Consider the following 14,855-nt stretch of genomic DNA (forward strand, 5'->3'; position numbering starts at 1 on the left):
AAAGTATGTTCCTCAAAATTCCCACTGACCTCTAGAGAACCACGATAAACACTTTAAAAAACGTTTTGATGCTTTTTAAAAATGCTTTTCTTCATGTTTTACTCATTAAAACATAAAGATAGACATCAACAGTAATGTGTTTTCTAGGAACAAGTTTGGACAGCCTTCCTCCTCGTGTTACCACCTCGCTATTAATCTTCGGTGAGACGAGTTTGTGCTGCTCCTTGGATGATATATGAGGGTTTTCTTGCATGCGTTGCCTGTTTCAAGTAATTCTACAGATCTGGGCTTTAACTCAGTCCAGGAATTTCAATTGCTTAGTTTTCAGTCAGTCCCTGGTGAATTTTGGGGTATTTTTGGGGCCTTTTATATGTTGTAGAATCCAGTTCTGCTTCAGAAATATTTCCTTTGCAAATAAGTCGCAGGATTTCTGAGCTTCTCACCAATCTGACAACGTTGCACCTTCAACAGCACTCCTTCCACTCATGCACTCAAAAAGGTTTCCTATTTGTAGCCTTGTCTGCGTTAAAGTTAGTCAAGCAGCTAGTCAGAATTTCATCTTGAGATATCCTGTAGCTGTTTAGGCACATGTAGGTAATGGTTGTTGTTTTTTTCTTTTACATGTTAGGCTTGAAGTGCTTTGACATGACACGTGGTGGAAAAAAAGAGACTTCTACCAAAAATAAATGCACCATGTCTTTCAGATACTTATTTACAAAAGCTTCTGAAAACCCACATCATTTTCCTTCCACTGCAGTCATGCAGTATTCTGTTGGTTTGTCACATTGAGTCCCAGCAGAACACACTGAAGTGTGCGGTTGTAATGTCGTAGAAAGAGAAATGCAGTCATATTCAATAAATTGGAATATGCACTCCACTGAGGCTCGTCTTTTAGATTAAAAGTGGCTTTTGAAAGTAACAATATTTAAGCATGTATTAAATATACTTAACCTTAAGCCCACATTTCTGTATTTAAAATGTCTTATCATTGTGTTTCAATTACCTGTAAGCAGAAAAACATCACAACAGAAAACAAAAATGCTTAAATGAATCATTCTTTGTGTAATTAATCTATATAATGTGTTTCACTAAATGAATTGAATTACCGAGGAAATTTAAACTTTTCAATAATTTTCTAATTTGTGGAATATGACTGGTTTTTACTGGATTGGTCTAACTGTTGTTTCTGTAATGACCCAACCTCGCCACTAGGTGGCAGTTTAATCTTGGTTAAAATCTACCATCAAACGCAAGCGCTGCTGAAAAAACATTTGCCTGCAGCACATCCTGTGTCAGATGGTTTGTTTTCTTTTTTTAAATAAGGAAATCTTCACATTAGGGTTTTTTAAATCCGTTTATCTTTAGAAAATTGAAATACAATTTTACAAAATACATAATGCATTTGTTTGGGCCTCTTTGAGTCTGACTATAAATATAAAACGAGAGCTACAGTAGATTTACAAGTTTTGTGGCTTACTGCATTTAGTGAAACACGTATTTAAATGTACAGACTGGTGCACAAGAGGCCTACAGCAGGTCCTGCTCCACCCAGATCGTCTTCTTCTGCTCCTCCAAAATTCTGTCCTTGATGACCCTTACCAGGTCCTCCATCCCCGTCCAGGAGTCGGGCTCCAGGGTGGCGTACAGGCAAGGGATGGTCTCCAGCTCCTTCTCTTTCGCCCGACACAACCTCACAAAGTCCTCCTCTGACTCCACGCGCAGAGGCAGCTTCCTGTGTGGACAGGAAACAGGAAGGAAGCAGCATTGCGGTGGTGAGTGCGGTGACGTTTGGAACCCAGTATCTCTGATGCCGAGATCGTGTGGAGCTGCAGCGGCCCGTCTAATTCAAAGACGTCACAGAATCCACCCAGAGATACGTCAGAATTTTTTGGTAATTTTACTTAGAAACAGCAGAACCACGGAACAGACCTGTTTTTTGGGGTTTATTTTTAGAAATGGTTGCATTTGCCCATTTGTTTTATCTACTTTATCTTTCCAGGGAGCTCAAAAAGAAAGCATCAAACAGAGTCGTCAAAGTGTGTTCTGTCTAATCTCCAACATGGAAACATTAGCTAATTACAAGAACTGACGTGTGTTTGGATTTGGAAAAAGAGGTTTCACTGCACAGGCAGAGAGTTCGTGTTCGACTTACCTTAGCTTCTTGACATTTTTCTCACAGATCTTGACATAAACGATAATGGGGTAGATTTCGCTCCGTAGAAGGTCCTTGACACAGCTCAGCTCGGCCTCCAGCAGGCAGTGTTTACCCTGAAGAGGGGTACAGAGGAAACGAGGCTTGAAAACAAGTCTACAGGAGTGGTGGCAAACGGCGTGCATCTAATCTATCTGTAGAAGTTAGGAGGTGCTGGTTTGCACACGTGAAGGTGTTGTAGTCTTCGTGCACACGCTGTGTGTGTGAAAGTTTGCGTTTTCTTTAACAGGAAGGCCAGTGGGGGAGCGCAGTGCGCCGTCAAGCTAGTCCTCCACTCTTTTGGTGAACTGATGCAGTCGTTTTAAAAGACGCGCTGACGATTAGGGCCATTCCATGAAATAATTACTAAGAAATAATCCCTGTTCAATCAGCCATGGCAGACCAAGTGTTTTGTTTGACATTTGTTCTGAAAGTCCCCTGTTCCTTCTTTTAAAAAGGGGGAAAAGATATTTTTAAAAAAACCTTTTGAGCAGCATGACATCAACTAGAAGCTGATATGACTTGGCCTCCAAATATGGCCCTGAGAAGTTCATGGTGTTGGAGAAAGGAAGTCCGATTCTAAACTAAAAAGCAGATCAAATACTGTCCCGATTCCTTAAAGCCTTCAAAGTATCCATTTAGCTTAGTGTCAACTAGGAGTCTTCAAATCACAAACCTGCCTCCATGACACTTTTTGCATCACAGTGAGGCGCTAACATCCCCTTGGCTCAACGTGGAAGTACAATTTGAATAATTAATTAATTTAGTCCTTCTCCTCTCTGGATTTTCCTACATTTATTTTTTATTCTTGTTTCATAAAAGACAGAATGATTGTAACCTGTGTCCGTCACTCATTGTGACCCATCTCAGAATAGGCTTTCTTGGTTTACTGATTCGAAGAATCAAAGAAACTCCTGCTAATATCTGAAAAATGTTTACAACTTGCACAAATACACAACATAGTGTATCTTCCAAACTCATCATTGATGCAAAAATATAGTTTTATTACATAGTGCTTTATACAAGCCTGCCACGATTTCTGAGAGGTTTCAACAATTCAAATTTAAGACTCCTTCAGACATTTTTAAGACCATTATCAAAGAAATGTATGAACTTCGTCCAGCCAAGTGCTTATAAATTTGCACTTATACATGACAGATTTAAAAGAACAAAAGCTAGCTAGCTAGCATACCTGTCATGCAACTTGGAAAGATAAAAAAAAATCCGGCAAGAAAAAAAAACAATACATGGAATATCCATGATTATATAGTCCTGGCAGTACAAAATGTAACACCTATTATGATTAACTACTCCTTACTGTTATAAAGGGGCAATAATAGGCAGTGATGACATCGGACAACTTTATTCAGTAACTAGTAATCTAATGCGTTGCTATTTCAAATCCAGTAGTCAGATTACAGTTACTTATCGAAATCACTTTGTGTTACTATTTTCTTTTGCAATTTAATTTTATTTCCTCTAAGCGTCTTGGCGAGTGACCGCCGTTTCTGTGTGACAGCATCAGCAGCGACAGAAACATAAACAATGGAGGGAAGAGGGAGATGCGCATTTTGTAGCTGGAAAAACTATTTTGAGTTTTGCACGTCAAGTAAAATTATAATAAGCGGCTTTGGGCTCGTTTTTGTCTAAGGTCCGTAACGCAGAACCTGGACGCTGGAGGGGTGGGGGGTCTAAAATCCTATTTATAGTTTTCCAGACAATAGAAACACACAAAAACAAATTACAAACATTTTTTTTGTACTGTTGTAACCATTAAACAATCTCCCCTTCAGTTCAACCTTATAAGTAGAGACACATTGTTGATGTTACCATTATAAAATAACTTGCAATTAAGTTTTGGCAAAGATCAATGTAATTTTCACAGGTGGCGGAGCGTTGCTGTTAGCAGCTGCTGAAAGTAACTAAAAAAGTTACTTTTAATGTAACTTAGTCACTTTCCAAATCAAGTAACCAGTAATCTAAGTTATTTTTTCAAGGAGTAATCAGTAATCCGATTAAAGTTACTTTTTCAAAGTAACTATACCATCACTGATAATAGGTGTTTCCCAGGCACCTAATACTGGTAGTTACTTCAATACTATCAAGTAACTATGCTACCGTCAGTTGTTATAAAAATGCCGTATATCAAATATGACTTAAAATAAATTTGTCTTAGAAAATTTAGCACCTTGAAATTGTGTCTCTGTTTCTTTAAAAACTCCCGCTGGTTCTGAAACTCCTCCTGCAGGAAGTCATCGCAGCATTGCTCCTCTATTAACCCTCTAACAACATTTTTCCCAGCGTTGCTCTGAGAAGTAGCTGCTATAATGAGATGTGCAGCTCCACCAGGTGTTTGCTAACTGCTGCTGGCTAGTCTGAAGGAGCTGAGTGGGTAAGTATCCAAGTATGTTTTTGATGAGAAAATAACACTACAACTCAACAAAGTCGATTTGTCATCATACTGCCCCTTTAAAGTCAATTTAAGACATTTTAAGTGGACTCCTTGCATTAATAACCTCAACCTACTTCTTGAAGGCACCAAATGCAGATCGAATAAACACCAACCTTGGCAGCGACACCTTCGATGATTTCCCGGGTGATGCATTCGAATGTGGCCTGCTTCTCTTTGTAGTGAATGAAGGGCTCCACGATCTGTTTCAGACGAAACTCCTCCTTAGTTAGGGTATCTGGACACGGAGAGCAAAACGAAAAGACGAGGGGGAAACGTGAATTGAACGTCACACGTCGTGTAAATTTGTGGAGCTCACAATGGGACGCATTCACACCGTGCTCATTTGCTACGCCGCTGCACGGCATCATTTATCACAAGGAACAGAAACTTGAGGTTTTCGCCCAGGGGACTCTCCACGTCAGAAAGTCACAAAACAGACTCTTGACTCGCCAGATGTTCAACCTTCACCGATAACTTGCCTGACGGCCCCCTCCTCTGTCGGGGAAAAGGATGATTTCCCACGGGACAGGGAGGGAACATTTAACATCTAAATGTTGTAAATGATTTTTTTTTACAACATTTAAAAATGTTGTAAAAAAAACAACATTTTTACAGTGTAGTGTCAGCGTGGCGTCTAAAATATCTGTGTCATTGTCACTGCAGTGCATCGTCACGCTGGTTATCAACTAGGCCATCTTCTGTGCTGCGTCTTTTTCTATCTCTGGTTACACTTCTTAACTTTTTCATCACAGTGCAGTACAACACATAAGTTAAATCCCCACGGGGGCTTCTGTTTCTCTAGCATTCACCCACGCATCATACAGGCAGCAACACACTAGGATTACACCCAGTAATCCCAGTGCAGGGTTAAAAGAACAAAAAAAATCCCTTCACAGACAATTAAGTGACATTTCTTACAAAGACTTATACTGCATGCTGTTGATCAGACACTAACCCGGTTTGCAGATGTTAAAGTCCATGGCTGCGCCCATGTTCAGTATTTTCTGGATGATGGTTTTGGCCAGTGCGGCCGGAGTGAAGAGAACCGGTCTTCGCCTTTGGGTCTTCTGAGGCGTGACGGGACTGTAAGGGATCAGGTTCAAACCTCTGCTCAGTTCGTTGTCGGGGTCAGCAGCGTCTGCTTATAGGTGACGCACAAGTACAAAAGAGAAAGCGTGCAATGAGAGACCCTGTTTCTAGAAGGAAAAGCTGTTTACAACCACAGTCTGCCTTTGCATCGTTTTGTGAGGCTGGGTAATTTTGTAGGACTCTAATAATTGTTGCTTGTAGACTCAAAACAATAAAATAAATACTTCTTTTCTGCTACTTGAAGCCAATTCTATTCAAATCAATTCATCGTCCTAGCACCAATTCATAGCATATCAAGGCACTTTACAGAAGAAATAACTTCAGTTCAATCACACGTACACAAATAGTATCCTACTTGTCAATGAGTTAATTATTGAAAGCAATTAAAAAGTTTTTATCTAAGGATTGCATCGGGTCACTGACTTGCGGCATTCGCCAAGTTAAGTCATTTCAAAGTGAACTTTTGAAATGACTTAAAGTTGTTTCAGTATTGGTTAAACATTTAAACAGTGATTTGATGTGTAAAACGCAAAATGCTTCATCATTACTAGGGCAGTAAAGGAATGAGAGAGCATTTTTATTTTCCCCAAATATCTTCTTTTAGGGACAAATGGGAAGGAATTGTGAAAGTTACCAAAACTAGTCTCCTAGTTCGACATGTTTTATCTCAGTCTTATAAAGTAGGAGGCTTGTCTACCTAATCCCGATGGAGGAAGACACAACATAGTTCATGTCAGGACAATGACGGACAGCTGGAGCTGATTCAGCAGCCATAGCAACAAGGTGTTGTTTGTGAGCATAAAGTTTTTCAGGATATAAAATGAATAAGCAAACCATGTTACCATGCTTTTTCCTTTTTTGTGTCATCTGTCAGTATAAAATGGTCCAAGAAGTGCTCTAACAAATTAAGTCAACAACTGCTCTCTCCAAATGTTTCTGTTGCATATTTGCTTCTGATAGTTAGCGGTAGCGCTCTGATTCATATAAGTGACAGATTGTATGGCAGTATTTTACATCGCCTTCCACCCACCACGTGTGTGGGACTAATTAAAGTGACTTTTAAGAAAAATTCACTGTGGACCCATTCAGAAAATTTAAATAGGACAATAGATGTTCTCCAGATACTAATGCAATACACAAACAAATATTCTGAACACAGAGAAAATGAACATGTAGAAAAGTGAGACTTTCAGCTGCTTCCATTCACTGCTGCTCATACGAAATGAGCTATTCTAGAGAAACACTCATTAGTATAAAAGTTAAATCTTGGAATATCACTGCTGGTCAGAATAGGAGCAAAAATCACAATGTAAATCTGAATACTGAGTTTTTCTCCCCGTTGGCGGGTACGTAGTGTTTGCATGAGCATAATCTTTCTCTTAACTTCCTCTCTTCAGTGGACAGATTGCTATTTCGATCTTTGCCCTATAAACTCACATTCGAGCTGAGTACATAGCCACCTACTTTTGTCTCAATGTGGCCATTGTGTTACGTGTTTATGTGGGTTTGTTTTTCTTTCCATAACGCCGTCCCTCTCTGGCTGCTTTCCGCTCCTTGCTCTGCATCTCGTGCCAGCTTTCTCTTTCTTTCTCGCTTTTTAACATTTACAATGAATTTCTGCCATTTTGGGGCAATTACTTTGAAACTAATAAAAATAATCAAGCCTGATTCTTTCTTTGCCGACTGAAAGTTGGCGACAAAGTATGTTGCCATATTTAAACGTCTTATCATAAAAGCACCGTTCTTCTGCTTCACTGTTCGGTCTGGACATTCGTTCTGATCAGGATTGTCTTTTTATGATTTATGATTGTATGTTCTTTCACAATATTCACAACTTTGCGTCAGGAGATTTCTTGGATTAAAGAAACTGGTTGCATAGAAAGTGTTATTCTTTTAACCCTCCTAGTGTTGCAACCCTGTTTCAGAATTGGTTCAGAAATGAGCTGTCTCTCTTTTTTCTTTTGCATAAAAATGCCTTCGCAGCTCTAATTGATGTCACTTAGCTATTTCTACACATAGTTTTTGATGTAGCTTTATTCACTCAGATGTTACGTAGGTGCCACCTCTTCCTGCTTCTCTATCTCAGCGAAAGCGCTTGATCTTTTTTTTTTAATTCTTGCAATCTTTGGAACGGCAAACACTTATAACAACATTTCCAATCTGACGTTCAGTGAGCGCATTCGCTCATGTTTTTGTACCCAAAACAGTGCGTTAAATGTAAATACTGTATTTTCCGGACTATAGAGCGCACCTCACTATAAGCCACATCTACAAAGTTTTTTTTTCTTCAACTGGAAACGTACATATATAAGCCGCACCAGGCTATAAGCCGCATGGTTCTAAGTGTAGGAAAAAAGTAGCTGCTTATAGTCCGAAAAATACGGTACTTATGAAAGAAATAGCTATGATTTGGAAAATTAAGCTTTTCAAGAAGCTTCATTATATCTTGCTTTATCCTGTCCTGTTGGAAGATCCTCAGATCAACCAAATTTCAAACAAACTGTCGCTATCAGTTGAAAAAAACCCCAAAAACACAAAGGCTCATGAACTTGAAACTGATGCTACCGCAGTGTCACTGTCCACAGCGAAGAAAGTTTAACACCAATATAAACATAAAATCTATTTCTATATCAAAGATGTGTTAACTGAAATGAGGTTGCCAACCAAACAAATTTTTTCTAAACACCTCACCTTTACTTTTCTGCTGGTTAAAATGTAAATGCAACCCAGCTTTTCAAAAGGATCCAAAAAAACATCAAAATAGTTTTTTAAAACGGTAAAGCAAGTTAATATTGGCATAAAAGTACTGAAAGTCTTAATCTGACTTTCAGTAATGATGAATTTACTTAGCGCCATAAAGACATTAATTTGTCTCTCCACAATGTTTCTGGTATTTATCTTCAAATCTCACCACATCTCTGCTGTTTTTCAAATTAACTTCCAGAACTGCTCAAGTCTCTGAAACATGTCCTCCATTTTGACCCTCGGAAACCATTTCATCTCACCAAGATGAATGGAGTCCGCTTCCTTCCTCCTCCGACTGGGTGTTTCTGCTATTCAGAGCTTCGTTGTCATGGTTACAACTCTTTTTTTCCCCCCATCTGAATGTTGTGAAAGTTCAGCTTCCATCACCTCCGCGATACGACGCTCATTTCATCCAACATGTCAGCGCTCACACTTTCATTGTCCGCTTTTTTTGTTTGTTTGTCCTTTAGGGTAACACATTTTGACTTTCGAAACGGCTTCGACTTTATCGTTCTGTACTAGCATCAGCTTGGGCCAAAGATGTCTAAGCACCCTTGCTGAACTTCCACTTCCTTTTTTATTTATCTAACCCAGCAGCTCCTTTTAGAGAGGTGCCGCCTTTTCATATCAAGTGATAAAAAAAAGAAAAGAAAAAAAAAACCCCAAAGCATAAATTCACACTTAGGCTTCTTTATGTGGTTACGACTTCGAACATCCCTCCTTGCAGTATCTAATCTTAAACCGTGACCTTAGACGCAGTTCAGACAGCTTTACTGTGACTCTTCAGAATTGCGTCAGTTTCCTTGTTGCTTCTGAAGAAGAGTCGGTTCGTCCGCGACGCTTCGCGCTCACCTTCTTGCCTGAGCACCTCGAAGCTTTGTCTTGCTAGTGTTGCACTGCCAGTGTTGATGATCCTCACGCGCTCGTTGCTGTTCAGACGCTTGTACTTGATATCCACCCTGCTGACAAACTAGAGTGACAGAAGGCCGCAGTGAGTCTGACGGGGTTCCTTTTAAGGGGAAAACAGTTTTTGCTCCAGGCATTTTACAACCAGCTGCCTTCACTTTGATTAGCTGACATGCAAACTGATGGAAAACTAAGGCGGCGAATCACAGTGAACGCACTCCCAATGGGGAAACGTGGTGGTGGAAGCATCATGCTTTCCTTCTCTAGAGACACCGAAGCTGGTCAGACTTAATGGAGAAATGGACGGAGCTAAATGCACAACAGTCTGAGAAAGAAACGTGTTGGAGGCTGTAAAGGCCACAGAGCAGAGCTGCAATACTACAAACCTAAATCTTTTTGAGAATCTGTAGCAAGATTTCCACATTTCCAGATTTTTCTATTTGTAAAAAAAAGACTTAAAAACTCATCAGACTGTCAGCACCAGACGTGTTTGGACTTTAATACCTGCAGGATCTGATTGAGGAAGATACTGGCTCTGGACAAACGAGGGCTGGCCTTAAGATCGGGAGGGGAGCCGGCCTCTTCTGGCTGTAAACTGCTCGCCTAGGCACACAGCATCATAACACAATAAATAACAAATAATTAATATTGATAAAGTCACAGTAAAGATGTGGCGCAAAAAAAAAAGAAAAAAAGATTGAGATGCAAGAAAGATTTTAGTAAAGATGCTACAGACTGTCAGAGTTTGGTCTGAAAATGCATATTGGTGTCAAAAGTTTGACGTTTTTAGATATGGAAAAGTTTCATAATTCTCTGAGCAGCTTAAACATTTGAGAAAAGACACAATTTAGGTGAGATTTTAAAAAACAATTGAGAAGCAACAACAACATGGAGAAGCAGCATTCAGCTTCTCTAATCTTGAACAAACGTTCAGAAAACTGCAAAACTGTCGAAACACCAGTGTCCATTAAATCAAGGCTGAAATCCCACCTTTGGTCAACAATAACTGGAACAGTGATTAATATATGTAATGACGGTTGTTGCTTGTTTGGCCATTAAGTTATACAAATGAACTAGACTTAAATCAGACTTAAATTATTATGTTGTTGTTAATTTATTGTTGTCTCTGATGACAGCTGAAAAGAAAAATCTGGTAGATCCTTACCCTGCTGGTGCGTTGGCCTTCATTTTCTTCCTTCCCTCCTCGACAGACAAACTTCTGAATCTTTACCAGCAGCAGCTGCTGAGCTCTGCAGTCACACAAAAACACTCGTAAAGCTCTAAAAATGCAAGGATTTAAATCAGCGCTGAAAATAAAGCAGAGCTGTGAGAAAGTATTTTCCCCCTTTACAGATCTCTCCTGTATTTTGCCCCCTTTTTTGGCACAATAAAATGTTTCAGATCAATCCGATTTTGATACCAGACAAAGGTAACATGACTATTAAACTATCAAGATCACTGCTCCCAAAGCAGCAACATTTGTTCTGTTCCTGAACTTCTGTAGATTGGGGGACAATGCGTTGCTTTTCGAGATCTTCCAGCCTGCTTCCTGTTGCCAGGTAGGTCCTGGTGAAAGGATTTCCTCTTTATAGGTCTGGATGTGGCTTGTGAAACTCAAACACATTACTTAATTTGTGATTTAGCAAAGGAGGCCATTACATTTTCACATCACTGTTTCAATTTGTCATTAGAAAAATGCTTTTTAAATTTATATGAATAATTTTTGTATAATAATTTTAAAGATTTTGATGCAAAAAAGGAAAAAAATCTTAGAAGAAATATTTAAGTAGGCAAAAATTAGTCATGATGACTAATTTTGCTGGACAATTAATTGTTACTGCAATACACAATAATAATAATTGCTTTCGAGACCATTTGCAAGTAATACAATGTTGATAGTATAATAATGAGAGAAAACCCTATTAAAGATCAATAAACTTTACTTTCTAATGAAGATTTGACACTAGAACAGGAAGATATTTTTAAATACCCAAAATAGATTACAAAAACTATCAAAACGACAAATAAAATGGATACTGTAGTTTCTGTAAACAAAATTGCCCTTCTGGAAAAGGTATAGTGCAAAGGAAAATGTAAGAAAATATTACATTTATCACGCGATTAATCGATTTATTGCAATAGGATTATTTTTGAAGTGGGCAAAAATTTTCTACGGCACTTGAGAAATATTTAGTCATAACCATCAACTCCTGCTATAGATTTTCGATCGAACAGATTATGTGAGAAATGTTCACTCTTTGGAATCAAAGCGCCACACAAAGCTCTGATCTACACCTTTCAGATTGTCTGACAGCATCTGAGTTTGGGGCCTACCGCGAGTTGCTGGGTATGGTGCCGCGCTCGGCCAGGTCCGTTCCACTGTAGGGGTCGATGCGGGCGCACAGCCACTCGCAGCGGCCCTGGTGCCTGGTGTCCAGAACGTGCACCACCTCGTCGCAGCGCACGCTCAGGGAGCAGCTGTCCGACTGTCCACAGATGTTCAGGTTGACTCGGATGTAGAAGGAGTCTCCAGACGCCAGCGTGCCGTCGGACAGGTTGCTCTGGAGCCGACGATAAGCTGGAGAATGGGCATTTAGCTTATTTAATATAAAGCTGTGAAGTATGTCAGTGTAAAAGCTTGATCTAAGGAGACGTAAAATAGCTACTGGGCTTCAACAGGGGACAACGCTTTGGTACGTTCACTGGTTTTTTGGGCCAATAACCAAGAAACATAATAAGGTGTTGTTGTTGGTGTGACAACAAAAACCCAAAGAAAACGCCAAATGCTTGGTTGGTTTTCTAAATGTTTCCAGGTCAGCTCACCATATAACCAATTTTGGAATTCAATTTTGTATCAAAGCCATGCTACTTTGTGTCTGTTTCTGAGCCATGCACAAGCCAGTTGTACCGCGCTACTTGAGTAGCTAAACCGTACAAACAGACCATAAAATCAACCAAAACACAACAGCATGTTTCTTGAACTGAAAAGCTTCTCTCCTTTGCCTGCACCATTTCAACTGTTTCCACCTGGTGGCAAACTGTTTGAACTCTAGGTGGCGCTTATTAAGAACCAGGTGACTGAATTTGTGGCTAATGGTTCATTTTTGGTCTATGTAATAAAAATGATGCCGCTTAAGAGAGATTTATACTAATCAAACAAATGGCTTGACATTGAGTCAGTCGTCTATCCACTTCTCACCTAGAAGGAGCAAGTCGGCGACTCAATACAATCTACTGGGTCTCCTTAGGTAGAAAACAGTTTAAACTATTTAAATAAAATGAGAAATTGTCTGCATTGTTTGACAACTATATAAACTGCAATGCATGTAGTTAACTTGGAATCTGGATGTCTGATTGGACTGATGTAGCTTTTCTGTGTTGTGAAGAGCTGCTACAAATGCGTGATTTTACTGGCAGAATTGAATAAAACAGGCTATTATATGACTACTGTGTTTGCCGTATTTTGCCGTCACTTGACCTGAAACCCAAACTCTTGGTGCTGCTCATCAAAAACAAGCAATTCGATCTTCAGCCTCCTGCGTGATTTTACTGGCAGCCATTCTTGCATTAGTTTGGCGTGGAGTCGTTTAGATAGTAACTTCACTGACTCGTTTTCCATCGTAGAAAAAACAAAATATACCAACAAAATCACTTTTGCATCCTCTTCTTAATCTAAATGGTCGTTGGCTGTGACTCACTGCGAGGGATGTCGTTACTGTGTTGATACGAACACATGTTCCGCTACACTGTCTTCTTAAACCCAGCTGCCATTTATTTAAGCTTCTACAACTCTCAACAATAAAAATGACTTACAGTCAAAACTGGCTCGATAGTGCAGCTTGATTGGTCCAGAGCAGTGCTGCAACGTCCAGTGGGCTTCTTCCTGAGTGCTGGTATCCAGTGGAAGGCTCTGGCTTTCCCCTCTTACGGATCCCTCAAGCTGGTTAGTCAATCACAGAATAAACAGGGGTTAGAAACCCATCTTTGGGTCTCATAGATTACAGCCACAGTACATTGAAACAAGTAAAATAACTTGGTTTGTGATGTTTCCGAATAAATCCTTGACGACCTAATAGATTTTCACCTCATATTTGACTCATTCAACTTTCAGGATGAACGTTAACTTCTTACCAGCAAGAGGAGGTGGCCTTCTCGCAGCCCTGCTCTCTCGGCGTTGGACCCAGCCTGAACCGACGAGATGAAAATCCCGCTCTCGTTGCCACCGACCAGCGTGACGTCCTTCAAGAGGTTGTCGCCTTGCAGAGCCACCTCCTGCACCGGCTTGATGGTGGAGCTGATTCTGGAGAAGGAGGACAAAGACGGGCGAAACGGCCTGCGCGTCCACCAACACAGAAAAAAGGGGTTATTGGTAGAAGAATTTTTTTTATTTTTATTGAGTAGATGGAAAGTCACAGAATACCTCTCCAAAGAGAACTTCCTGAAGATATTGTTGACCTGCTCCAGATCATATGTGTCCATTCCCTCCGATTGGTGGGAGGACGACGACGAGATCACAGAGTTAGGGCCATCTTCTGAGGCAAAGCAATGAAAATCAACACACACACACACACACACACACACACACACACACACACACACAGAGAGAGAGAGATCAATCAAGATATTAATTTTGAAAATATGTTTTTTAGAGCACTATGACCAAATTGATCATTTGTGTTATTTCTGAACGTTTCATTAAAGCACATTACCATACTCCATTTCCATGTTGTCGCTATCAAAGTCGGAGAGGCTACAAAGAAAACAGAAAAAAAAGGCTTTTTTTTTGCTCTCACTTCAGGAAATGAGAAATAAATCAAATTAAATTCAGTGAAAACTGGTGGGATTATAACGACCTGCAGTAAAATTAAGATAGCTGTACCTGCGGAGCGGGAAGTCGTTTTCTTTTTCCCTCTCTCGTCTGTACAGCGACGCCTTCTCAGGAGGCTCCGGGACGATGGACATGATGCTGTCGTTACGGAAACGGAGCTGAAGTTTCAACAGAAAGAAAAACACCGAATCAGTTCAGACGACAAAGGTCATTCACTCCGATGTTCAATTCATTTAATAACAGCAGAATTCATTTCAATTAAAATCTTTTTAAAAATTTAATTATTAAATTGAATAAATGTTACTAATAAGTTACATCATCAAAGTGAAATAAAAATGAAAAAACTTCAAATAAGTTAAATTAAATAATATTTAATTGTTTTCTAACAAACTTAAATTGAATTTTAAAAAATCCCATTTTAATTGAACCACTTACATTAAAAAAGCAATTGATTTACATTTCATTCAATTTATTAGATAAATTCCAAATAGTCTAATTTGATTTTAATCAATTAAAGGTACGCTTTATTTCATCTGAAATAATTTTATTTCACAATAATTTCATTTACAATAAAACCTATTAAATAATTTTTAAAAATCGCATTAAATTAAAATGTAGTTTGTACATGCTCAGTTGCCCCCTCT

General features: G+C 39.4%; 1 protein-coding gene across 4 annotated transcripts in view; it reads right to left on the minus strand.

Moving 5' to 3' along the window:
• Nucleotides 1-1,317: 1,317 nt before the first annotated feature.
• Nucleotides 1,318-14,855, minus strand: part of card11 (caspase recruitment domain family, member 11) — a 34,910-nt gene continuing 21,372 nt past the window's right edge. For 3 of the 4 annotated variants that reach the window (XM_028041897.1, XM_028041896.1, XM_028041895.1), the window contains exons 13-25: nt 14,263-14,369; nt 14,093-14,133; nt 13,804-13,915; nt 13,515-13,716; nt 13,197-13,323; nt 11,718-11,961; nt 10,549-10,633; nt 9,888-9,986; nt 9,330-9,447; nt 5,599-5,781; nt 4,757-4,878; nt 2,153-2,268; nt 1,318-1,732 (exon numbers count right to left, since the gene is read on the minus strand). In XM_028041897.1, the coding sequence (XP_027897698.1) occupies nt 1,528-1,732; nt 2,153-2,268; nt 4,757-4,878; nt 5,599-5,781; nt 9,330-9,447; nt 9,888-9,986; nt 10,549-10,633; nt 11,718-11,961; nt 13,197-13,323; nt 13,515-13,716; nt 13,804-13,915; nt 14,093-14,133; nt 14,263-14,369 (1,761 nt within the window). In that variant the 3' untranslated portion in view covers nt 1,318-1,527. The remainder of the gene's footprint in view (nt 1,733-2,152; nt 2,269-4,756; nt 4,879-5,598; nt 5,782-9,329; nt 9,448-9,887; nt 9,987-10,548; nt 10,634-11,717; nt 11,962-13,196; nt 13,324-13,514; nt 13,717-13,803; nt 13,916-14,092; nt 14,134-14,262; nt 14,370-14,855) is intronic. The other variant, XM_028041898.1, reaches the window with a different exon arrangement.

This window comes from Xiphophorus couchianus, chromosome 16 (assembly GCF_001444195.1).
Source record: "Xiphophorus couchianus chromosome 16, X_couchianus-1.0, whole genome shotgun sequence".
In the NCBI taxonomy this organism is placed as follows: Eukaryota; Metazoa; Chordata; class Actinopteri; order Cyprinodontiformes; family Poeciliidae; genus Xiphophorus; species Xiphophorus couchianus.